Raw genomic sequence first — 24,886 nt, 5'->3', positions numbered from 1 at the left:
GGGTTAACGCCGTTGCCGTAGCGACGGCCGGATTGACAGGCAGGGACACACAAGGACAGAGTCCCCCAGGCCACAGAAGGGTGTGCTCCATCCCTCCAGTCCTCTTCCATCCACCCCTATTCTCTTCAGTGGGGGGTTTCTCTCTGCCAAGCCCTCAAACGATATGTTTGATCAACACACACGTGCGCCCGGACACACTACACACATGCACACACGCTCTCCTCATACCATCCCAAGTGACACACACTCAACACATGTTGGCCAGCTTCTGTCCTCTCTCATCTCATTAGTTCCATTTAATTTGTCCTCCCTTTGGCATGTGGAGCACCCTCCCTCTCCCTCTCTCTCTCTCTCTCTCTCTCTCTCTCGCTCCCGCTCTCTATCCCGGTCTCATGATTTCATTGCCTCCCTCTCCCTCATGTTTCCTTACTCTCAGGGAGAGCTTGCGGTGCTTGCATTGTCAAGTCCTGCTTGTTTTCCCCTTCTCTCCCCTCCCCCTGTTCTTCAAAGCCCCAGGACTAGGGCCGATCTCCCAGCCATCTAGCCGTCCAACAGGGAGGAGAGGATATGTGATCTGATGTGAGATCACTCCAACTCCCTTTCAAGGTTTCACAAACACTCTCTCTCTCTCTCTCTGTCTCTCTCTCTATCTGTCTATGTCTCTCTCTCATCTCTATCTCTCTCTCTGTCTCTCTCTATCTGTCTCTCTCTCATCTCTATCTCTCTGTCTCTCTATCTGTCTCTCTCTCTGTCTCTGTCTCTCTCTCGTCTCCATCTCCCTCCCGGGGCTCAGACAATACAAGGACGACCAGAGGAACTCAAAGCAAGCGTTTCCACGGCGAGGGTACAAGCCAATCGCTCTTAGCCACCGAGAATCCGGATGGAACCACAGCCTCTACAAGGATCTGTCCCTTTTATGATAAGCACCCAGGGAAAGTGTTTGTTTGGCCGAGGCGCGGAGCTCTCCAAACAGGCTTCTGAGGGCTGACAGAACTCCTTCGCCGAGTTTTCATTGCAGTCGTTTGCATCCCACCAAGAGAGTTACAAAGAGCGCTCCTTGCTCACAAGCCAGCAGTCCCTTGGTGGCGTCCTGCTTATTTTGATTGGCAAAAAATGCAAAGCATTTCTCTCCGTGCTCCAGATTGAAATATTTCAATTAAAGATGTTTTTTATCGCTTGTGTCTGTCGGACAGCTGCTCTGATGGCGACTGACGAGGTGTTAATTGACGCTCTGCTAGTGGAGGATGTTTCCTACCACACACACACACGGAGGCCTACGTACTCACTCAAACACCCATGCACGTGTTGATATCTGATCTGTCCTTCCATCTCTCTGCCATTATAGCGGCAGTTTGGACAGACACAGACTTTTTCCTCTGTCTTAAAGTTCAACTGTGTTTTGTTCGGCTAGGGTTATCTGGAGGTTGTTTTCAGACAAAGCTATAGATGAAGCTCATTTGCGGTCTAATTACTTAGAAATTGATTGGAGCGTTAATACAAGAGAAGAGGAAATGAATCGATTCATGAATAAAACATAACCATAATGTTTTTTTTCTTCTTTTTTCTTGCAAACCCTTATCAGCTGCAGTGTGTCAGCACAAAATTTACAGAGTTAAAGCCCAGAAGTGGAGGCGGTTTTAGGCCTGAGGGGGAGAGTGGGAGGGGCTGGCAAAGCTCCGGAACTTCTCTCCAAGACTCTGGAACTTCTTGAGGCGTGTTAGGGTTCGAAATGATCTTTCTCTTGGTTTAGACGTGCCTAATTCTGCCGTGTCAGAGTACCGGGGGGTAGACCTCATCGCAGTGCCTCGGGACACATTTGATGTGAGCCAACACATGTAAATCTGAGAGGTGGAAACTCAGCACCTACTAGGCTGTTAAAATTGATAATGGTAACAAATTGAAGGACCTCGTAAGCCATATACTGCGTAAGCGTTAACGAAAAGCAATTAACCACGGAAGGTAATTGCTTAAAATGGATTCCACGATCTATCCTGACGGAATGCTTTCAAGCAAGGGCGGTCCTTCGGCTTTCGCAATCAGTGATCATTCAGTCGTTTATAGGAAAAGATTATCTTGAATCGTGCTGAGGTTCACACAGCATGTGTTTTCAGGGAGGGGAGGAACGATGCACGCGTCTAAATTAAAGCGTCACAATTCGGTAAAGTAATTACTATGAATTTCGTGTGATAATTACAAATGAAAGGGCGAGAGAGAAAGAGAGCGGGAGAGAGACATGCGTCTCTGCTAGTCCTCCTTGTGTGTCTTAACGCTACAGGAAGCTAATGAATCTAACCTCGGGATACTGCAGGAGATAAACCGAGGAGAGACTCTCCACAAACACCTACATTGAAACGTTCAGTGTAGTAGATTAATGATTTAGAAGGCGATTTCACGCTGAGTTAGGTTTAACAACAGCTCCTCAGTTAGATTTGAGATTGCCTTAAAGTAAACCCTGTATATGATGACAGAGGTAAAATACCTGAAACACTCCGAAAACAGACGGCACTTAAAGTTGTTGATTGGCTTGCAGTACTAGAATATTGTACTCTGATCAGGACTTCATTGCTGTACAAAAGTTGTACTCTGATCGGGACTTAAGTGCTGTTCTATAGGCTTTAGGGCCTTTGCCTTTGCCACTTTAAAAACAGCGCTGGAGCTTTTTAGCTGACTGTCCAAGTCAGCATTTATTGACATTTCATTATGTATTGTAAGACCAAGAGGGCATGTCGATGTTCTGGGTCGTGACACCTCTGTTACATGTTTGGGTCTGAATCTGAGGAGGTCAAAGTCCTCAGCTCTCTAGACCATCTTTTACTTGTTTAATTTTGAAGATATCTTGTAGGGCATTTCTGCTTTATAGGGATTGACAGTGAAGAATGACAGGAAATGAAGGAGAGGGAGAGATGGGGGAAGAGGACATGCAGGAAATCTTTTATTTTACCTGATTAGTCAATTAAGAACAGGTTCTTATTAATAATAACGGCCGGGCAATCTAATAAAGATCGTGACTGGACTCCAGCTGTCTGCGCACTCCCAACCCATTGCTTCAGTACACACATCCTAACCATGGGTGGAATTTTCTTGAATACTAATGGGGAGCTGCACTTTGTCATGTTATTACTTCATATAAATGTTTTGGGTTGAACATACAGGTACAGTATACTACATTGAGGTTATTAACATCTAACTGTTTCTGTGACATCTTAAAATACAACATTGTACTAGGCTGACTGTTCTTTGGGAGCTCTTCTCTGTACTTTAAACACAAAAATACATAATTCAACAAACATCTGTGAAGCCAAGTGTGTCCTCCTGTACTCATACTGTATATCTGAACCTCCTCAGTGTCACAGCAGCTTAGAGAGTCTTTCATGTCCCCAGGACCTGTTGTGCAAAACATATCGGTAAACACAACAGGGCTGTATTGTGTCTGAGACAGAACCTACCCCGACCCCCCCCCCGGCTAGTTTTCTGTCAAGGGGGGGTTGGTGATGAGACCCTGCTTCACGGTGAGTCAGCCCCATCTCCCATGGGGGGGGTGTTTCCACGGCTACATGTGGGTGGGAAGTGGGAGCTGTACCAGAGAAACTTTCACAAACAAAAACAGATATGAACCCTCCAGCACTGTGGGAAAGAGCTGCGTGTGTGTGTGACGTGCGTGTGTGTGTAAGCACGCGTGTGAGCGTGTGTGTGTAAGCATGTGTGTGTGTGTGACGTGCGTGTGTGTGTAAGCACGCGTGTGAGCGTGTGTGTGTGTAAGCATGTGTGTGAGCGTGTGTGTGTGTAAGCATGCGTGTGTGTGTGTGTGTGTGTGTGTGTGTGTGTGTGTAAGCGTGGGTGTGTGTGTGTGTGTGGGCATGTGTGGTAATGCTCCATTCATATTTTATTTGTCTCTTAGTGACAGATTAAGCTCAGCAGGCAGTCCCTCGGTAGACCTGTTTAATCATTATTTATCACTCCATACACACACGCACACACACTCATCTGAACACTTGTCATCTCCATCTCACTCTGTCTTTGTTGTATGACAGAATCGGCAGAACACTGCTAGTGTTTATGGATCAATGGCTCACTGTGCCCCCCGCTGAGAAGTCGGGGGGCACTACTAGTCTACTCCCCTGTGTTTTGGGCCCTCTGTGTCCCGCCCGTCCCCCCCCCCCCCCTCCGGCTATGCTTTGTGCTCAGCGTGGGAGCCCATGGAGGCTGATGCCACTGCTGCCAGATAGTGAGGCCCAGCAGTCCTGGTACTGGGGCCTACAGCTGCCCACGACCGTCTACTTACCCCTTCTCTACAAGACCCGACAGCTGCCAAATAGTGCCTCTTGGCATGGCTCTGTGGCCAAGAGGCACTATACTCATGCCAGTGTGTGTTTGTGTCGGCGTGCAGGCTAAATGTATGGGTTGTCTGCGCGGCACACTGGTTCGCGTACTTACAAGTCTAATACAGTTTACACTTTTATTGTGAAGTTTGCTGGAATTATTTACATAAAAATAAGACTATTTTGGGCCATGCAACACTGCACCTGTGTACACACACACACTGACATCCCTGTCTCTTGATCCGTTGTTTATCTTCCTGTTGCAATGATCACCAAGGCTCTCCAGCACCACTAGCTGATGTCCCAGAAGCCCATGTGAGGGGCAGCACCACCAACCAGCTTAGGCCCATGTCCGCAATAGCGTGGCACATGATGTCACTTGGGACTAGCGTAGCTGTCACGTGGACGCACACACTACCCACAGCCTACCTGTCCTTCTTTTGAGATTCTTACCCTTGGGAGGGAGGACTCATCCCCACGGCAACACACATTTCCATGGTTACCCATTTTAGAAGCCAATTGATGTTATTGTTTGCGTTTGGCCTTCCAAGACAACACCCGTTTGTCACGTGACCGACGTCCACCCATGAGAACCTTCCCAGCTCATCATCCCGTAGGGACTGATCTTAATCTATCATCACACCCCGAAGCATCACCCCGACACATTCACCATGCAATTTCCTTCCTGAAAACCTTCCCCACCACACCATCACTGCTTGACACGGCTATTGAGATCATACCATGCAAAGAACGATAATCTATATTACAACAACCCCCTCAACACCATACTACTCAGACACATCCATCAGCCCAGTATGGACAAGAGATCAATGGAACCTCAATGGATACCCCCGTCCAGCAGTCCATCCAACATGGCCCTGGCCATGCGTGACATGTCCCTGCATGTTACCAGCCTGCTCTCAAAGTCAGGGCACCTCACATGAATTAGCTTTAGCATGTCGCTCCATCGCCATTGCATTGTAATACGTCCTGGGATGGCCTCTTGGCACATTAGCAGTCCTAGCTAACGACCCCATATTCTACCTCAGGCTGTGACGCATGGCGCTAGGTTGCTAGCGTAGCTAGTGTAGCTAGTGTTAGCTGCTACATGCTGTGGGCTGTTACGTCTATCTCTCGTCGTGCGTAGGCTAGCATAGCCTAACTAGCTGTTATGCGTTACGTAAACTCAGTATATTGCGTGTGGCTGGAGAACATATTTCACTGTGAGGCTGTTCCATCTGTACGTTGCAGTGAGATTTGGGGGGGGATGAATGGCATGCATTGCTGAACGCTTACTGGCCAATCGATCGACCGTCCCATGAGGGAATCTCACCTCTCTGATAAAATGTGTCATGCCTGCTCCTAGCCTTATCAGTGCTCATCTCTAGATAAAAATGGATCCAAACAAACACACACACGTGCATGCTCGCACACACACGTTGTAACATCCTGCTCCCACCCACACGATCACTCACACATTGGTTGACCTCCAACAAAACACAAGCCTAGAGTACAGTATTGCGTTAAACAGGGGCTGCTCTCAAAATAAACATGAAAACATTCCTTGGACCACACACACACGCACACATGCCCTTCTTACACACACACAGCCTTCAAACACGGACATCCTCACATGGGAAAGTGTGTGAGAGCACTCTTACAATGCAGGACAATTTCCTAATCGACTGGCCCTCTCACGCTCAATTGTTGTATCTCATTTATCATGCTAGCCAACACACACACACACACGTTTCTGTTTGTCACTATTCTTTACACATGAGTGAGTGCATATCTACTGGGTGGGTTACATCAATGACTGTAATTTATCAGCCTGTCCAACCCTCATGCTTTTAATTCCAGCCATGCTCCCTGTGTTTGTATCTTTACCTCGTTCCCTCCATTCTTTTTTTCAATGCGGTCCTTGCAAGCATACAAGAACCAAATCACTAATGGCATCCACTCCAATTCCATCATCTTACTTTCATTGTTTTTCATTGACCAGTCTCTCTCCTTTATTCCCTCTTTAGTCTCTCCATTTCTCTAGTCTTACCACGTCCCTTCGTTCTATCATCCTCCCTCCCTCTATCTAATCCAACATCCCTCCCTCCCTTCCTCTGTTTTGCCCTCTAAGTGACTTGGCTCCAGTCACAGTGACTGATTGGCATGGCACTAATACTGCCGTCTTGACAGATGACTAGAAACAGACAATACTGGGACGCCGTGGGTGGTGGGGGAGAAGCAGGAGAAATTTCCTTTCCACCAGCCACCTCTGATAAAATGCCAATTAACCCCAATCTCCGTTTATAGTTAATCTCCTTTCTTCCCCCCCGTCTCTCTCATGCTCTTTCTCTTGTTCTCTCGCTCCCATTTTTTTCTGCCACTGCCCTCTCTCGTTTTCTCTCCTTCTCCCTCCTCCACCTCTCTCGCTCTATAACTGTCTCTCTTTCCATCTATTCCTCTCTGTTTTTTATTTCCTCATCCCCTTTACCCGACCTCTCCATATCTCTCACTCTCCCTCCATCTTTCCTTCTTCTGTCTCTCCATCTCTCTCTCTCTTTCCATTTCCCTCCATCCCTCTCGCTCATCCCCTCCGTGTTACATGTGCTGTTTAGCCGCGCTCAGCTTCACCTGTCAGCTTGAATCAGGGCTCTGGAGCAACAACATGACAAACTGGCCTCTGATTCACTCACACACTACACACACACGAACACACGCAGGACGTGGTTAACACAAAGGAACACATCGAGAAACACACACGCTTACTTAAAGATAGCCCAGAAGTTTCCATGGAGGCACACACAGACATGATTTGGGTTGATATGGATAGACAGAGCTTTCATTGAAGGTACTTTATTCAAAGTAGGTGTTCACAGTAAACCTATTTGTATTTTCCCCACAGAATGTTTAGTACAATGGTGTATTAACAACATTCTGTAAAACATGTACGTATTAAATAGAAATGGTTAAAAATTGAAACTTTTACATGTATTAAAATGAAAAAGTTTGTGTGCGCTCATGTGTGCGTCCATCCCTAGAGAACACCTAACTTTAAATCCATCTACCTTTTCATCTGTCACTTTATCTCTCCTCTTAAGGCTCTTAATGCTCTTTTATCTTTTCAAACTTTTGACTATGTGGCTATGATTCCTTCCCTCCCCCTGTCTCTCTCCCCCTGTCTCTCTCTCTCTCTCTCTCTCTCTCTCTCTCTCTCTCTCTCTCTCTCTCTCTCTCTCTCTCTCTCTCTCTCTCTCTCCCCCTCTCTTTATCTCTCTCTCCCCCTTCTCCCCTCCTCCTACCCACCAGTTTGCTTAGTTTCCTATCATTAAGATGAATATGGCTGGGTTCTTCTGGACCAAGCATGCAGACTCCAAATCAATGGTTGTTAATGAAGGCCTTCATCCCTAGGAGCCTGCTCGGTTTGTCTTGCCCCGCTCAGCACATCCAGGGTCACGCACACCATGTATGTGGACACATTTACCCACCCACACACACACGCACATTCAAACACACATATACACAGACATGCACATACCGGAATGCTCAAACTCTTCACAGACACCTTCACAGACACGTGCAAACCCGCATACCACACACACACACACACACATAAACACAAACTGTGTCACCCAAACACAGAGACAGTGTGAGCGTCAGAGGTACCACACAGGGCCCATGCTGACTCACTTGGCCAAACGTCCCTCGAGCTGATTCAGAACAAGCCAGCACGTCAGCCTCCAGACCGTCTTACAACAGCACACACACACATACACACACACATACACACACACACACACACACACACATACACACACATACACACACACATACACACACACACACACACACACACACACACACACACACACCCATACAAATGTCAAGTATTCGTGCGTCACATGCCAGCTATGGATGTGGTATAGATTTGTGGTCAAATCATGCTTCAGTGGGTTGAACAGGGAGGGGTGAGGGGAAAAGGGCGGGGTCTGTTAGCCAATCCGTCTGCTCGCCAGCTGGAATGTGTGTTGCACAGCATCCACCTGTTACGAGGCTGTGTGTGTGCGTTTGTGTACTTGTGTTTTGTCAGTTTGTGTGTGTGTGTTCATTGCGTGCGCGCATACAGTTTCCGATCGTGCCAAAGCGTACAGCATTTGTTTGCCGGCATGCATTTTTATAGCTTGTGTGTGTGTGTGTGTGTGCTTCGGTGTGAGTTTGTCCCACTCATGCAGGTGCAGTGTTAGTCTGTCCTCACTGTGTCTCTGTGCCTGCGTGTTGTCCTGGGAGCCATGGTCTAGCTAAGTGAACGCATCACACAGTCATCAGTCTGCAGGGCGGGAGATGTCACATGGAGGTTTTGGAAAAAGTACGCCACACTCCCAGGGGAGAGCAACATGCAGCCTCAAACGGGAGTAAAAAGGCTGCTTGGCTTCTTTTTTCCAGATAAGTGAAGTGGGGGACGGACAGACTAGGAATCCTTTTGTCTTTTAGTCATTCAATAACCACTTCCTGTTGACAAGTTCGAACACTTTGCGACTGCCAAAACGGAGGATTGGAATTATTGTCTTGGGAGGGAGGGAGGGAGGGAGGGAGGGAGGGAGGGAGGGAGGGAGGGAGGGAGGGAGGGAGGGAGGGAGGGAGGGAAAGAGAGAAGAAGAGAGGAGAGTCCTTAGAAGTGCGCAGAGTTACTTGTGTAGAAAGCCTTTTGAAGCTTCCTCACTTCCAGAGACAGAGGGGGGTAGAGAGACGCAAGGAGGGGGGGGGGGGGGGTTGAGGGTGTCAGTGAAGTAGTCGTCCTTGTGATTTATCATGATCACTTCTGCCCAGATCTCTGTGCCATGAATGGGAAAGCCTCCCAACATGTCAGAGTGACTCAGATTCTGTTTGATGCTGCACAAACGCAAGAGGGAAGGAGGGAAGAAGGGAGAGGGGAGGATAAGTGAGGAATGGAGGGGTAGGGGTAGGGGATTGGGAGGAAGGAGGAAGGCGGGAGGGGAGGGGGGGATTCGAAGGGTTAGTCACATTGAAAGCCGGCAGCAAAGGACACAAGACGCACTACGACTCATCAAAGAGCATGTGCTTTGGCTCTGCTGAAGAGAGGGAGAGGAGGAGGGCTAGAAGAGGAGAAGGAGGAAGAGAGGGAGGAGGAGAGAGAAGGAGGAAGAGAGGGAGGAGGAGGACACGTCCTCAGGGCTTGATCTCTCATACTTCTCCTGTGATTTCTCCCTCGTCACCCACTCTCTCTCTCCCTTGCTGTCCCTCTGTCTCTGTCTATCCCTCTCTGATGTTTCCTTTCTTTTTCTCTATGTCTCTCCACTGCTATCTCTCTCTCTCTCTCTCTCTCGCCATTCCTCCCTTTTTGTTTTTTTCTCTCTGAAGACAAGTCACATGTTATGTAACCCAGAAGCATCTCAGTGCGCTTCTCTCTTTTTGGATCAAACAGTGACATATGTACAGTAGGGCTGGGGCTGGAGTTGGGGGCTGGGGCTGGAGATGGGGCTGGAGTTGGGGCTGGGGCTGTGGATGTGGGCTTGGGGCTGGGGCTGGACTTGGGGGCTGGGTTAATTTTGCTTCTCATTGACTTACAATCAGTTCACCAGGCCAGTGGGAGTATTATATTGTGGTCTTTATCAAGCTCAACGGCACTGTGTTTCAATCCCTCCTCCCAACACAAACACACACACAGAAACACACACACACACACACACACACACACACACACACACACACACACACACTGTATACCAGTGCAGGATCATTCTGTAATTGAAAGTGCATTACAGTGACATTGATGTTATTAGCTCCGTTGATATGGCCACAGTATAATTAGCATATTGACAATCTGGCATTTGCTAACTGTCAATGTGTGTATGTAGAGAACAAATTGTTTCCGTACGAAACAAGCAAAACTGTTTTGACACGAAGAACGCCAGTGAAACCAAACCTGTGTTTACACTGAGACAAAATAGAGTAAATAGAATTTGATTGACTCATCGTAGTTTGAATGCCAGTAAGCCACTGTCAGAATTAATCACATTCACAGCTTAGGTGTAATATTAATAAGTGCTGTGAATTGCGAAGAAATGTGAATCAATTCAATTCCAATTTATATTCAATAAAAAGTCTTATCCCACATGGACCTGACTTCTTCCTACAATGGATAAATTATTCAGAAGCAGAATTGATAATGTGTGTGTGCGTGTTAAAACGCTGTCGTACAGTGTGTTCTGCTTGTCTGACTAAAGAGGTGTGTGTGACGGCAGGAATGAGATGAAAGGAGGAGCTCGGATCAAAGACCCGGGGTTCTGACCCTCTGAGGGGCACAGATCAGACGCTGTGCATCAGTAGGAAGTATGTCCACATTTAAACAGAATTCTTTAATAGTCGCGTGTCAAGGCCAACTGGTCTCTCTCATGGCTGGATGGCGCTGAGTCCTGACTAGGGTTGGAGGGTCGGGGGGAGAAAACTGTCCGGTGGCTGGAGGCTTTCGACCAATGAGGCAGGGGTAGTATTTCTCAAATGACACTTTTGAAGTGGTCAATGCAGAAGGGAAGAAGAGAAGAGTAAGGAGCAAAAATTGAGAAGTGAGGAAGAGGAGAGAGGAGAGAGGAGAGAGGAGAGAGCAGAGAGGAGAGAGGAGAGAGGAGAGAGGAGAGAGGAGAGAGGAGAGAGGAGAGCGGAGAGCGGAGAGAGGAGAGAGAGGAGAGAGGAGAGCGGAGAGAGCAGAGAGGCGAGCGGAGGAGAGAGGAGAGAGGAGAGCGGAGAGAGGAGAGCGGAGAGCGGAGAGTGGAGAGCGGAGAGCGGAGAGAGGAGAGAGGAGAGAGGAGAGAGGAGAGAGGAGAGCGGAGAGCGGAGAGAGGAGAGAGAGGAGAGAGGAGAGCGGAGAGCGGACAGGATGAATGATTAGCTGCAATCACCAATAGGATCCTTCTCTTTCCATCTGATAGAAGAGATGCAGGAGATATCGAGGAGATATCTTGAGGGATATTTCCAGGGATATCTCCGACGGGAATGGCCCTTCCGCTCCACATCTGTGGTATCGTGATCGCAGCCTCTGTAGTCCAGCTGGGGAGGGGATGATAAACAGCGTTGTCTAAAGCAGGCGTGGTTTCTCCAACCTCCATCAATCACGCCCCTACCTCCAGCACCCAGCCTCTAGCACCCAGCCCCCCCCCCTCCCCCCCAGCCCACACCCAGCACCAGGGACAGGGAGCGACGCCTAGCCCCGCAACCAGTACAACAAAGACAGGGAAGAGGCAGAGATAGATGGATGGACAGCGAGAGAGAGGGAGAAAGAAGAAGAGAGAGGGAGGGAGTGGGCGGAAATGTGGCCGAGTCGAGATGAATGACTGCAGCTTTCCAGCCCAAAAGGTTAGAAACCAGCTCTGTGATTGGGCAGGACAGGTGTGCGCTGCTCCTCAAGGCCCCCTGAGAGCAGCCAGACGCCAGCTTCAGACGAGCACATCTCAGGGCTGGAGAAGGAGATATTAGGGTTAGGGTACCTGGAGGTTTTAGGATGGAAGACTGAGAGGAGGAGGTTTTTGCTTTTTCAAAAATACTTTCCACTTTCTCTTGTCCCTTGCATCACTCTTTCTCCTTTTGGCAGGCTTAGTTGAAGAGATATGTCTGCATACTGGTCAAGTGTGGTGAAAACAAATACTGGTGAAACACATGCCATTTTATAAAAAAAAAAAGCACAAGTCAATGAACTCATCTCGCAGATATGGAAGACATGGAGGATAGAGACAATCAACACATCCTTCTTGAAGTTGAAGCCTGATTTTGCTCTTGCTCTTTCTCCCTCTCTCTCTCACGAGCTCTCTCGCTCCGGCTCTCATCCAGCAGTGCCCCTCCCCTCCCCAGCTCCAGCCCTGGCCATCGGGTCCCCCCCCCCCCCTTCTGGGAGAGAGTCCCGTTCCTGGCCTGCAGACAGGTCAGTCCCCCTTGCTCTCCAGTCTCCCTCCGCCACAGCCAATGAGGCCTGCCGGCTCTGCCGGCGCCACCGCTTACACACTATTTGGACTCACGATCCCCTTTAGTCACCCCCCGCCCCCCCACCCCCCACCCCCCTTCCTGTACCGCGCCACCACAAGACCGCGGGATCAACGAGCGGAGAGGAGGGGAGACGGAGGGAGGGACGCAAACGGGGAGAATATGAGGAAAGTGTACGTGCTGGGGTAAGAGAGGAAAGGAGAAGGACGACGTTTAGGGGTTTTGCTCGTTCCTCCAGCTGAGGAGCTGCTCCCGAGCTCCCCGGCTCGGATAATCATCTCCCTCTTTGTTTTCTCTTCTGTGCCGGCTGTGTTTCTTCCCATGGCGAGCCGATGGCGCATAACGATAAGAAGATTACCGAGACCGGGGAGAGATTGGAGAGGAGTCTGGAAGGATGGTAGGGATGGAGGGAAGGAGGAGGAGGATGAGAGGGGGAGGAGAGCTTGATGGGTGCGAGGGGGGAGCTGCTTAGCGAGAGAGAGGGCATAGCTTCAGCCACTGATAGTGCTTGGTGCCGAGTTCGCTCCAACAAATCGCGACAAGTTAGTCGTTGATTTTCTGTCACTGCGGGTCTGGCACGGCGTCAATCTACCCAGGCCTTGCCCATTACCAGGCCTGGCGGAGAGGAAAGGAGGACCAGCGCTGGACTGGACTGCATGTCCTGGACGCATGGACAGACACTCACATGCACTGGTACACAGACTCTTTCTCTCTATTACACACACACACACACACAGACCCACACACACACCAAATTACGGTCCTAAATGTACACTGTCAGAAGTTCCTGAATCCAAAGTTGTGTCATGTACTCAGGAGGAGGGATAAGCCTCAAGTGAAGACATCTTCTAGAGAAATCTTAGCTGCTCATTAGGATTTTGTCAACCAAGCTGTACAGTATTCTGTAAAAAACTGATTGTACTGCAGTAAAAGGCTAACATTTGGTTGCCCTGAGTGGGTTGGTGACGCCACGGATGCCGTGGCGACGAAGATCTGTCGCTAGGTCTCAGGGACAATGCAACAACAGATGAGAGGTTGTTTTTGTACCTTACAATTCTGCTCTGTTCTCCCTTTCTCTCTGTCTCGCTCTCTGTCCCTCTTTGCCATCTAGGTCTCTCGCTCCCTCGCTCTCTCTTTTTTCCCTCTCTCTCCCTACACTGCATCGGGGTGTGGTGTGGGGTTCTAAGTGATGTCACACTCAATAACAGGTTTTGTCTCCCACACACACACATACACTACGTACACACACACACAACCATACATTGTGTTGAATCGGTTTTCAGCATGGGCATATTGCTCTTCCACTTGATTGCGCAATTTGGGCTTAGATTTTACTAGACTATAAAACGGTTGTAAAAGAGAGTAGATGAGAGGCATACTTTGGCCAACTATGGGAGGGGAGTTTGCATCCCCTGTGCATGTGAGAGCCATGCATTGGGTTAGCCAATAGTGTCGCAGAAGGCAATAACGAGAGGCGATGGGAGCGATAGATGTTAATTGTGTTCAGAGAGTGATGAAAACCAAAGGATAGACGTTTAACATAGTTACAGATGTTATGCGTGTGCTGAATACTAAACCACACAGACCAACAAACATATACAAACCCAAAGTTGTTGTGGTAAAAGAAATTAAGAATACCTTTGCCTTGTCTTGTAGTGTTCTTACCGACGCTCCATGGTGACTAAAACCCAACCTTGAGCCAATACACAACCTCCCCAACAACGGTATTGCTGTATTTGAATTGTTTGTCTGTGGGGGGTGGGGGTGTGTGTTCATGTGTGTGTACTGTTTGTATTTGTGTATTTTATGCGTGTGTATGGGGTAAGGCCTAAGGAGCATCGGTGCTTAAACGTAGTTTCCAAAGCCTGGCCTTCAGAGCCGTTCACCTGCCTGCAACTGGGAGGCCTGGACCCATAGCAGAGCCGTAATGGTGGTGCACTCGCCTGACTTCCTCCCTACAGCTTCCATTCATCAAACCTCAGAGGAACGACAGCAGTGTGCAGGACATTCACATCCTTCTGAATTCCAATATGTCACTAGTCCACCCTCCCTCCTCTATCCCTCCCTCCATCCCTCTGTCTTTCCATCCCCCCGTCCCTTCCCTTGTTGGCTTGCCGGTGCACACTGACTGACGAACAGATCAGACCAGCGGTTGCAGCTGTCAGTGAGTGAGTCACTGTCCAAGGCCTCGACGTTATCAAACAGCAGAGACCACTCAGGGCCTCACTGACAGACACAGAGTGACGGACAGCATCTCCCGTGGGACCAGGGCACGACAGGAAGGCAGGTACCCACAGCGGATGACACGCGCCTCGATGTACACCACCGCAGGCGTCGCTGACAATGGAGACGTGTGAAAGCTGCAGTCAGCACTGTGTCACCAAGTTGGACGTGAACAAAAGTTAATAAAAAATACGAAAAGTCATATATTTGTTCTCGAACATGTACTTTCGAACATGGCGCAGACCAGAGTCAATCTCGGCATTGTAAAAATGGGCCCAGCAGGTTCAGGTTGGGAGGCAATATCTAAATCTGTATTCATAGACATGCACATCTCTCTCTCTCTCTCTCTTTCTCTGTCTCTCTCTCTGTCTGTCTCTCTCTCTGTGTCTCTCTCTCTGTCTCTCTCTCTCTCTTTCTGTACCTCTCTTTCTCTCTCTCTGTCCCTCTCTCTCTGTCTTTCTCTCTCTACCTCTCTCTGTCCTTCGGTCTCTCTCTCTCCCTCTCTCTCCCACTCTCTTTCAATCTCAATTTCTATCTCTCTGCTGCACGTCCAGGTCGACCAAGTCACGCAGGAGATCCAGTAAACTGAGTTTAACTCTACTTGGCACATTCATCATTTCCAATGCCAACCACAGCCAAATCGTTCCATCAAAGGAGATGATACATTTTTAATGACGCCGTGAGGCAAGGTTTTTGGAGAACATTGTGCTGGAGATGATGAGGCTGGCGCTGGCGGAACAAACAAACACGGAGAACTCTCTCAGGAGCCGGTGGAGCGGGGCAGCAGCGACGATATGGGACGCGGTTTCAACACGGGGCTGTGTGTGGGGGGGGAGGTGGTAGTTTAGCAATAAACACTGAAACCGTTCGAGCACAGATGCATGGGATGTCGGTGCCTTGCAATCAAAGCCGTCAGTGGAGTGGAGATGTTCAACACAACGTGGAAGAAACCTGGGTATTTTGCACTGCAACTGAGGAAACTGGGTCTCCGGGCACTTTCACTGAGGCCTGGCCTCATGCACTGTAACAAACATCAGACCACAACAAACAGCGTGTTGTCCTATTGTTACAAGTAGCTGACAGGGTTTCTTCAAAGACAATGACAGTGACACTAAAAGACCCACTAAAAGATGATAAATGTCAATACATTGTAGTATCAGATTGAACCCAAACAATTCCAGGAGTAGGCTCTCGGTTTACCTTGAACATATAACGTAACTCTAAAATACTACACTGCGGCCTGAAAAGTCAATGAGCATCCTCTTTCACTCATTGGCTTTCTGAGGCTTACTTCCAGTATTCAGTGACATTCAATAGCAGGGATTTGGGCAGAGTGTAAACACAGCCTTTAGAAGGCACATCCAAAGTCATCACACACAGACGCTTACACTGTGAAGCTTTGCTGCAAGGCTGCTATCCTTACACACACACACACACACACGCACGCACACACACACGCACGCTGTACCAGATACAACACCTCTAAGGGATCTCTCCCACCAAAGCAGCCAGAGAAACATACAAGTAAAATTCTTTGTTGTTGTCAACACAGACATACCAGCAGCATACTTTTAGAGCCAAAGACCAGATACGCATTCTAACAGAAACCAGATATTACAGGTAAATACTATACTAGCCATGCACCAGCATGTTATTAACATGACGACAATCTGCTGCTAATTTATGTTCATGGTCCTTTCCCTCTCCGTGTTTTCAGTAATTCTGACTCAGGTAGACATGTAATAAGGCTTCATAGAAATGACAATTCCCCTCACATAAAGCTGTAATACTTGAGAGGTGATCTGTTTATGGGACACTTCTACAACCCATCCACATTGTCGGAGCGGTGCCCTCAGGATTTATGATATCCATGTGTGCGTGTTCGGCTCCATATATCTCCTCCCTTTGGCATAACCTTCAAACGAGGGTCTTTGTCAATCAATGTCTCTGATGACTGGGACAAACAAGGCTGGCTGGACTGATTGAGTTTCTACCCCCAAGATCGATGGGATCTACCACGCTCAGCCCCTGCCCCGTTCCCGGACCTGCCTCCATCCCTGTGCCCACCCCTGCCCAGTCACCACTTCTCTTCCTGTTCCTAACCACTGTGTTCCCCTGCCCCCCTCACCCCTGCCCCCTGCCCCCTCTTCTTCACAATCATCAAAGTTTGTAAACACCTCTCAGCCCAACCAGCCAGCCAACCAGTCAGCCAGCCAGCCAGCCAGCCACCCACCCACACACCCAGTCAGCCAGCCAACCACCTAGCCAATAAGCCACTCACCCAGCCAGCCAGTCAGTCAGCCGGCCAGCCACACACCCACTCACCCAGCCAGCCAGCCAGTCAGTCAGCCGGCCATCCACACACCCACTCACCCAGCCAGCCAGCCAGTCAGTCAGCCGGCCAGCCACACACCCACTCACTCAGCCAGCCAGCCAGATAACGAGCCAGTCGGCACTGCTGCGCTGTGGTAAATCATAGCGCTGCGGCCCTCGCGCTCCAGTAGCTCGCCCTTCCACAGGCTGCCTGTGTCATTGGGGCTCCGGATCATAGATCCAGAGGAGAGCTCGGGTATCGCTGTCTTCCCTCTCGCTCACCTCTCTGGGAGGACAGCCCAATCTGCCCGGGTGGGGCTGTGCCCTCTGCACCAGCCCACACACCGAGATCAGAGATACCGGATAGGGAGAGGCCGGATAGCTGAATGAACGAGCACAAATGTCGGTAATGGAGACCACTTGTTTTGAGTGTAAAAATAGGACAGCATTTTTGAAATCTTTAAAAGATGATTTTGTTGTCATTGGCGTGACCGGCAGCCATGTTATTAGGGTTCTGCTACTACGTATAGCACACCTCCGTCACCTTAAACACACCTCATGTGAAAGCTAGTTATTTGTCGTATTTTAGCACTGCTGTTGCGCTCCGATTCTTAAAAATCAACATGGCCAGTCACACCCAGCCAACAAATCAACTACCACCCACCAGTCATCCAGCCAGCTCACATCCACCAGGCATCCAGCCACTCATCCAGCCAGCCAGATCACGTCAACCAGCCAGTCGAGCAGCCATTCATCCGCCCCACCCCCCACTCTCCCTCCCTCGCTCTGACCCGTGTCAGCCTCTGGCAGCTCCCCAGCCGGCTGCTGTCAATATCCACCCAAAACATCCTCTCCCTCGTTTGACCACAGTGTGCTAGAAGCTACTGCCCATGCCGGCTGCCTCCACCAAAACAAAAATAGCAACGCTACAAATCAACTCCTTCCCCTTCCCCCGTGTTCAAAGATAGACTCCACACCCGTTATCGCCTTGGCGTCGACTGACCGCTCCCCCTCTCGCGCCAGGTGATCCATTCGGACCACTCCGCCTGCTCTCTCACCCGTTACCCTCGCCCCTTAGCACACGGGCCTTCCTCCCACACCCCCACCCGGGTCCCACCCCTGGCCGTCCCCATCCCTGAGCACTCACCTGGAGTTGGTCATGTCGGTCTGGCGCCCTTGGCTCTTCTCCAGGCCCAGCTTGGTGAAGATTCCCACCAGCACCATGATGGCCACGACCCCACAGATGATGTACACGATCATGTGGGTGCGATCCCGGTCCGGCTCCTCCTGAACCTCGGTGACGGGCGCGACGGGCTTGCCGGTGTTGGCCCAGACGGGCGTGTCGTAGTTGGAGCACGCCATCTGATCCAGGCTGTGAACTTTGAACTGGCAGCAGAAGCGGTAGAAGCAGGAGCCGCAGCAGAACATGTAGATGCCGGCGTTGCAGTTGAAGGGCGGGTCCCACTGGCCCATCACGTCGTAGTAACCTCGGCAACGGCTGCCTAGCGAGGGTATGGTCTGGTCCTCCACGTCGGCGGCGCCAGGTGTGGCCAGCGTCACCTCCGGGGAGATAGAGGGTGCTGCCGTCTGGTTTGTGTCCTGAGCGTTCGCCCACGTGCCCCCAGAGTTCTGGCCCAGAGACGTGAGGCCCAGCAGGAGGCTGAGGGCCAGACAGACCAGGACAGAACGGACGGCCATGTTGGCTGTTGTGTCAATGTTGTTGTTGTGGTGGTTAGAGGTTGTTTTTCCGTTTTTCAGTCAGTCTGCAATCCTTGGCAAGCAAATACTGTGTCAAGAATATTGGCTTGTCTTTTGCTTGGCAAATAATACTGCCGCTCCAAAAAATGTATATTTTCACAATTGAGATTTAAGAAGAGCGGGGAAGCTTTTTTGTATTAGGCTATATTCATAGCAACTGCCTGTAAAAAGAAAGAGCATTCAATTACCATTCTGGGACCTATTAGAGCCCCGAGTCACTGGAAGCTCCGCCGAGTGCAGAAATAAATTGCCATCAAGGGGGCGATGAGCAAGCAGGGGAAACAAATCAATCTCAGATCTCACCATGCTTCTGGGGAACGATCCCCCAGTGGTTCAGTCCAAGGTAAAAACACACACTGTCCTTGGCATGGCTGAGAAGGACGACACACTGCCAAACGCACCTCGTTTACCTTCTCCACACCAGTTGGAAGTGAGAGGAAATCCAGGAATGAGCAGTGACCTCCTGTTTAGGAGGTGACACCAAGGGATGAACCCGCCGCAGGCATTTTTATAAACATTCCCCACCCCCCCACCCCCACCCCCACCCCCGTGGACAGGGTGTAATAATCCTTGAAATGAGAGATCTGGGCTCCTGACAGCGCCGGCCACAGCAGCAGATTCACCGAGCTGAGATCAGGTGAGAAACGTCTTTGTTCAGGAGAGACAGTGACAGAAAGAGACGCAGGCGGTGTGTTAGCTGATAAATGCCCTGTCGAGCACCAATCAATGCTGATGTCGCTGAAACTGCCGACCACTGGTGCTTAGGAGTAATCCACTAGTCGTAATCTTGAAATAATAATATGAGTCGTTGTCCGCCTTCCGCCTTGTTTCAGATTAACTGGCCTCCCTCCACCTCTGACTCTCCAGAAGAATGTTCAGCTGAAGCTTTTTTATTTTTGTTGTGGGCATCTTTTCTCCTCCTTCCGGAAAACAATGTTTTTATTTATTCTTTTTTTCAGGTGTGTCCTTAACGCCTAGTTCTTAATGCTCAGACGGACAACACTAAATATTCAGTTGGAGATAATATATCTGCTGTCTGTTGTCTCAAATGAAAGCTCAGCCTGAAGTTGTTGTTTATTATCCCGTGAGACTCGGGGTGGCCAACAGAAATCCCACGCCGATCAGAGTCCAAAAGGAGTCCCTCCGCACCTGGGGCAATTTCTCTCATTCACACACAGGCACACTCACACGTGTAGACACACACGCCCTACACAATCAAAAGCACTGGCAACACAGTTCCGTCACTGTCAGTTCAGCTTTCTGGGTTGAGAAAGACGGTGTCCAGTCACTCTCTGAGGTGGGGTGGGTGGGTGGGTGCTGTCCACTCAGTTTAACATCCAGCCTGCGTTAGAGGGGGGGGGGGGTCTGTGGGTTGACGACCAGCACACCTCTGCTGCCTGTGTCGGGGGCTACTGGAGCCCTACAAGTGCTACCTGTAAACACATTAGGATTTAGGGTTAGAGGGTAACAACGTGCTGAAATGAATGTTCCTACCCAGGGAGAGCCTAGCAGATCCTCTCTGTCCTGTCTGATCTTAACTGAGGAGCGAGCCAGCTGGCGATAATTACATATCTGTGTACGCTTGCCCCACTTCTTCAACATAAGAAGCTCTTTTTTTACCCATCATCCCCTTTCTTGTTTTTGTTTGAGGTTTTTTGGGTTCTTTGTTTACTCTGTCTGTCTGCTCCCCTTGTCCTTGTTTTACTCGTCTGGCTCTCTTTTCTCTTCTCTCTCTCCCTCTCTCCTTCTCTCTCTCTCTCAACTTACCTTTTTTCTCTCTCTCTGTCTCTTTGCCAGCCTCAACTGCGAAGCAGATAACTGTGGCGTCGCTTGGAGAGACACAAGGTGCTACAGTGCCTGTGGAATGCGGTCCATGCCTTCAACACACCCCAGGCTCCCCAACCTGCTCCAACCCAAATGGAAATAAAGCAACAACCAGTGGCAATGGTAGTGGGGGAAAAATCCTGTTTTCAAGAAGCCTCCGAAACATAGGACTGCAGCCAAGCTGTTTTGTTTTTGTGATCTTTTAAAAAATGTCCATTTGCATCAATGCCTATTTTTTTTCTTCTATTGAGCAAAAAAAAAACATTAATATGCAACAGTTTTTGTAAATGCTGCACATTAATGCCGTGGTCCAATTGTTATGCAAGGGACAGTCGTTTCCCAAATGCAGCTTCTATGAAAACAGGCATAATTTGATATATATGTATAGGAATTTTAGATATATATCATATGTATGTGTTTTCTCGGATGCTCTTTGCTTGTGGAATGCTCCAACAGAAATTGGACGAGACAGGATAACCAGAAGCAATAGATTGCTTTTTTTAATTCCATCAACTCCTCTTTGTTTGTCTTCAGAAGTGTATTCCTCTCTGCCTGTTTGTGTTCCCTCTCTCAGAGAGCGGCTGTATCCAGTCCTTCGTGGATGCTGCACTACTGTACACTGGCAGGACTAAATGTTAATCTCTCACACGCTCACTCTCCCTCTCCTCCCTCTTTCGCTCTCTCCTCCCTCTCTTACTCACTTGCTCGTTTGCTCTCCTCCCTCCCTCTCCCTCGCTCGCTCTCTCTCTCGTGAGCGAATGAGCGCACCTCTCTGGCTAACTCCCCCCGTTCCCCTTTTCTCTCTCTCCCTCCCTCCCCTCCCTCTCCCGCTCTCTCTCTTTTTTTCTGTCACTGACACCCTCCTCCCTCTGTTCTGTTTTTGTATTCTCCCTCCTCTCTCTCCGTCCCACTCTTCCTGTCCTCTCTTCTGTTTTACCCCCGTCTTCTTTTACCTCCCGTCTGTCTAACCTTTTCTGTTTCCCGTGCCAGCCTACCACCGCTATCCCTATCCATTTTCATCCCATTAGCTTTCGCCCTCTCTCCTTCTCTCTCTCTCTGTCTCGTTTTCTCTGTCTCTCCCTCTCTTTTTCTTTTTCCCCCTGTGTGTTTCTCTTCTCTCTCTCTCTCTCTCTCTCTCTCTCTCTCTCTCTCTCTCTCTCTCTCTCTCTCTCTCTCTCTCTCTCTCTCTCGCCCTCCCTCCCTCCCTCCCTCCTTAAACCCCCTTCGGTTCAACAGATGAGTGCAATGGTGCTGACGGAGGAAACTGGCCGCAAAGTGTGCGTTTGTGTGCGAGTGTTTGTGTGCGAGCGTGCGTGAGTTTTTGAGAGTGTGAGTGCATAGTGTGTGTAAGTGTGTGTGAGTGTGCAATGTGTACAAGTGTGTAAGAGTGTGAGTGTGTAGTGTGTGTGTGTGCGTGATTGCGTTAATGCCTCAGAACCTTCTGGTCTTTGTGTGAGCGTGCCTGTAACGTGTGATGCAGTCTAGAAGGTTTTGATATAGAGGGAGCGAGAGACAGGGAGAGAGAGATAGAGAGAGAGAGAGAGAGAGAGAGAGAGACAGGGAGAGACAGGGAGAGACAGGGAGAGATAGAGAGAGAGAGAGAGAGAGAGAGAGAGAGAGAGAGAGAGAGAGAGAGAGAGACAGGAAGAGAGATGCAGGGAGAGAGAGACAGGGAGAGAGATGCAGGGAGAGAGAGAGAGAGAGAGAGAGAGAGAGAGAGAGAGAGAGAGAGAGAGAGAGAGAGAGAGAGAGAGAGAGAGAGAGAGAGAGAGAGAGAGAGAGAGAGAGAGAATAAAGGAGCATAGACTACGTCAGAGGGGGTAAGGGAACATAACATTGACCGCTAAATAGGGAGGCTTTACTCGAGTGGAGCGAAGGAGGGAGAGGAATTGTTCAAGAAGGAGGGAGGGAAAGGAAGATTAAGGAAGGTTGAACAGATGAGTGGAAAGAGGAAAGGAAAGGTGGATGAAGGGAGGACAGGTGGGGGGAAAAGGAAAAGAGAAAATAAATTAGATAAACCAGGGAAGGAAAGGAAGAAAACCAGCAAGAAGATGAGAGTTTTACAAAGCAAGAAGGAGAAATGGGGAATCAGAAGGACAGAAAGAGAGGAGCGAGAGAAAGACAAAATGTTTAGAATTTTGAATAATCTCTGATTTAATGTTGAACTAGATTTGGGAGAAGTGCCTTTGGGTCTCAGTGTGTACCAGGCAAATCTGCATGCTCATCAGAATACACGGCAAAAAAAAGGGTGCTGCTAAATATTTCATTCTATTTCAAAGCAATTGACATTACACTCCTGTTGAATATTCAGTTTTGTGTTAACTTCTCTGTCTCTCTCTCTCTTGCCAGAGACAAAAGTCTTTTGTTTGAGTTCTCTGCTTCTCCTGTTTCATTTGACTTTTTCAGTTTCATTCTTTTATCTCAGTCGTCATCCCCCTTCTCGCTCTCAGGAACTGAGCAACTGTTGTTCTTCCATTACTACCCTTCTCCGTCTTCCTCTGTCTCCCCCTGTCTCCTTCTGTCTTCCTCTGTCTCCCCCTGTCTCCCCCTGTCTCCCTCTGTCTTCCTCTGTCTCCCCCTGTCTCCCTCTGTCTTCCTCTGTCTCCCCCTGTCTCCCCCTGTCTCCCTCTGTCTTCCTCTGTCTCACCCTGTCTCCCTCTGTCTCACCCTGTCTCACCCTGTCTCCCCCTGTCTCCCTTGTCTCCCCCTGTCTCTCCTGTCTCACCTTGTCTCTCCTGTCTCACCCTGTCTCACCCTGTCTCTCATGTCTCACCCTGTCTCACCCTGTGTCACCCTGTCTCTCATGTCTCACCCTGTGTCACCCTGTCTCCCCTCTCTCACCCTGTCTCTCATGTCTCACCATGTATCACCCTGTCTCACCCTGTCTCACCCTGTCTCTCCTGTCTCACTCTGTCTCACCATGTCTCTCCTGTCTCACCCTGTCTCTCCTGTCTCACCCTGTCTCACCCTATCTCCCCTGTCTCACCCTGTCTCTCCTGTCTCACCCTGTCTCACCATGTCTCATCCTATCTCTCCTGTCTCACCCTGTCTCACCCTATCTCACCCTGTCTCACCCTGTTTCACCCTTTCTCCCTCTCTCTCCTTCTGTTTCCCTCTCTCTCCTTATATCTCGCTCTGTCCAACGCTCTCCTGCCCAAATTCCCTTTGAGTTTTTGTCAATGTGCATACTGACGTGCACACACTACACTTAAGCACACACATAGACACTCCCACAAACACACACACACATATCCCATCACATATCCCTCACATATCCAATATTCATGCATAAATCTCCTCCTCCATCTCTTATTTCCATCATTCCCTGGGATAATATCAAAAGGTTCCACAGTAGATGGTCTTTTTCAGCAAAGTTGCTGTTCTGTGAAATATTGCGCTCACCATAAAGAGATATTGGCATATTGACAAATATAGAGGACACTGTTCACAACATGGAGCACTCCGTTTTCCCCATTAGAGGCCGGCAGGGAGGAATGGAGGGAGATGGGGTAAAGGAAGGAAGGAGGGAGGGGGGGATATGAGGAAGGAGGGAGAGAGGGATGAGATGGATGGAACAGCAGAATGAGGGGATGATAGGAAGCCTCTCCAGGGAGGAATAGAGGGCAGAGAGGGTAGCAGCTAGATGAGAGTTCTGTCTTTAATCATTTTACTCTTCCATCCGCCAGGCTGCACTCATCGCTTACCTTCCTCTTAGAGAGGGATATGCCAACATCCTGCTTTTACCTTCCTCTTAGAAAAGGATAGCTCGGTTGTACCAAGTTTTTCTATCATGTCAGGCGTGCTGTGTGTGTGCAGTGTGTGTGCTGTGTGTGTGCTGTGAGTGTGCTGTGTGTGTGAGATGTGTGTGTGATCTGCTATGTCCTGGTTCTCCAGTTGGCTGGCTGGGAGAAGCTCCCCTGTTTATTCAGTGACTGGGGAACAAACTGGCGGTCGCCATGACACTGCCCATCTTCTGTCCTCTCTCCTATCTCCCCCTCTCTAACTCCACCCCTCTCGTCCCGCTGAATAAAAGATGAAGGAGTAAACGTGTGGCGTGTTTACTCAAAGCCAACCCCATCCCTTTTCTCCATCCCTCGCTCTTTAGTTCTCTCACCCACCGGGCAGCCTGTAGCCTGCATTCATTACAGCCGTATACATTCCCCTCCCTCTCTAAGACTCCCCCCCTCCCCCCACCCACGCACCTCTCCTATTCCCTCCCTCCTATCTCTACCCCTCTTACCCCCCCGCCCCAACACCGCCACCACCCACCCTCCATGCCCCCTTCCCTCTACCCCCCCGTCTTTCTCCGGCATCTCCTGCAGTCCAGCAGTCAGTAACTGTCACTCACTATAGATTAGTTTGGGCTCTGGTCTCCTCGATGGAGGGGGAAGGAGGAAAAAAAACAGACAAGGAGAAAAAAAAAAGAGTGGAAAGGAGAAAGACGGGGAGTGATGGAGGGTAGA

General features: G+C 49.5%; 1 protein-coding gene across 1 annotated transcript in view; it reads right to left on the bottom strand.

Annotated features, from left to right (window-relative positions):
* The window catches only part of LOC136939648 (protein shisa-9), a 44,730-nt gene extending 26,191 nt beyond the window's left edge, over nucleotides 1-18,539 (bottom strand). Inside the window, exon 1 of the mRNA XM_067232210.1 lies at nucleotides 17,989-18,539. Coding sequence (XP_067088311.1) covers nucleotides 17,989-18,539 — 551 coding nt within the window. The remainder of the gene's footprint in view (nucleotides 1-17,988) is intronic.
* Nucleotides 18,540-24,886: the final 6,347 nt, after the last annotated feature.

Source organism: Osmerus mordax, chromosome 3 (genome assembly GCF_038355195.1).
Source record: "Osmerus mordax isolate fOsmMor3 chromosome 3, fOsmMor3.pri, whole genome shotgun sequence".
NCBI classification, from domain to species: domain Eukaryota; kingdom Metazoa; phylum Chordata; class Actinopteri; order Osmeriformes; family Osmeridae; genus Osmerus; species Osmerus mordax.
The sequence above is the reverse complement of the archived record's forward strand: the minus strand, read 5'-3'. Positions and strand labels throughout refer to the sequence as shown.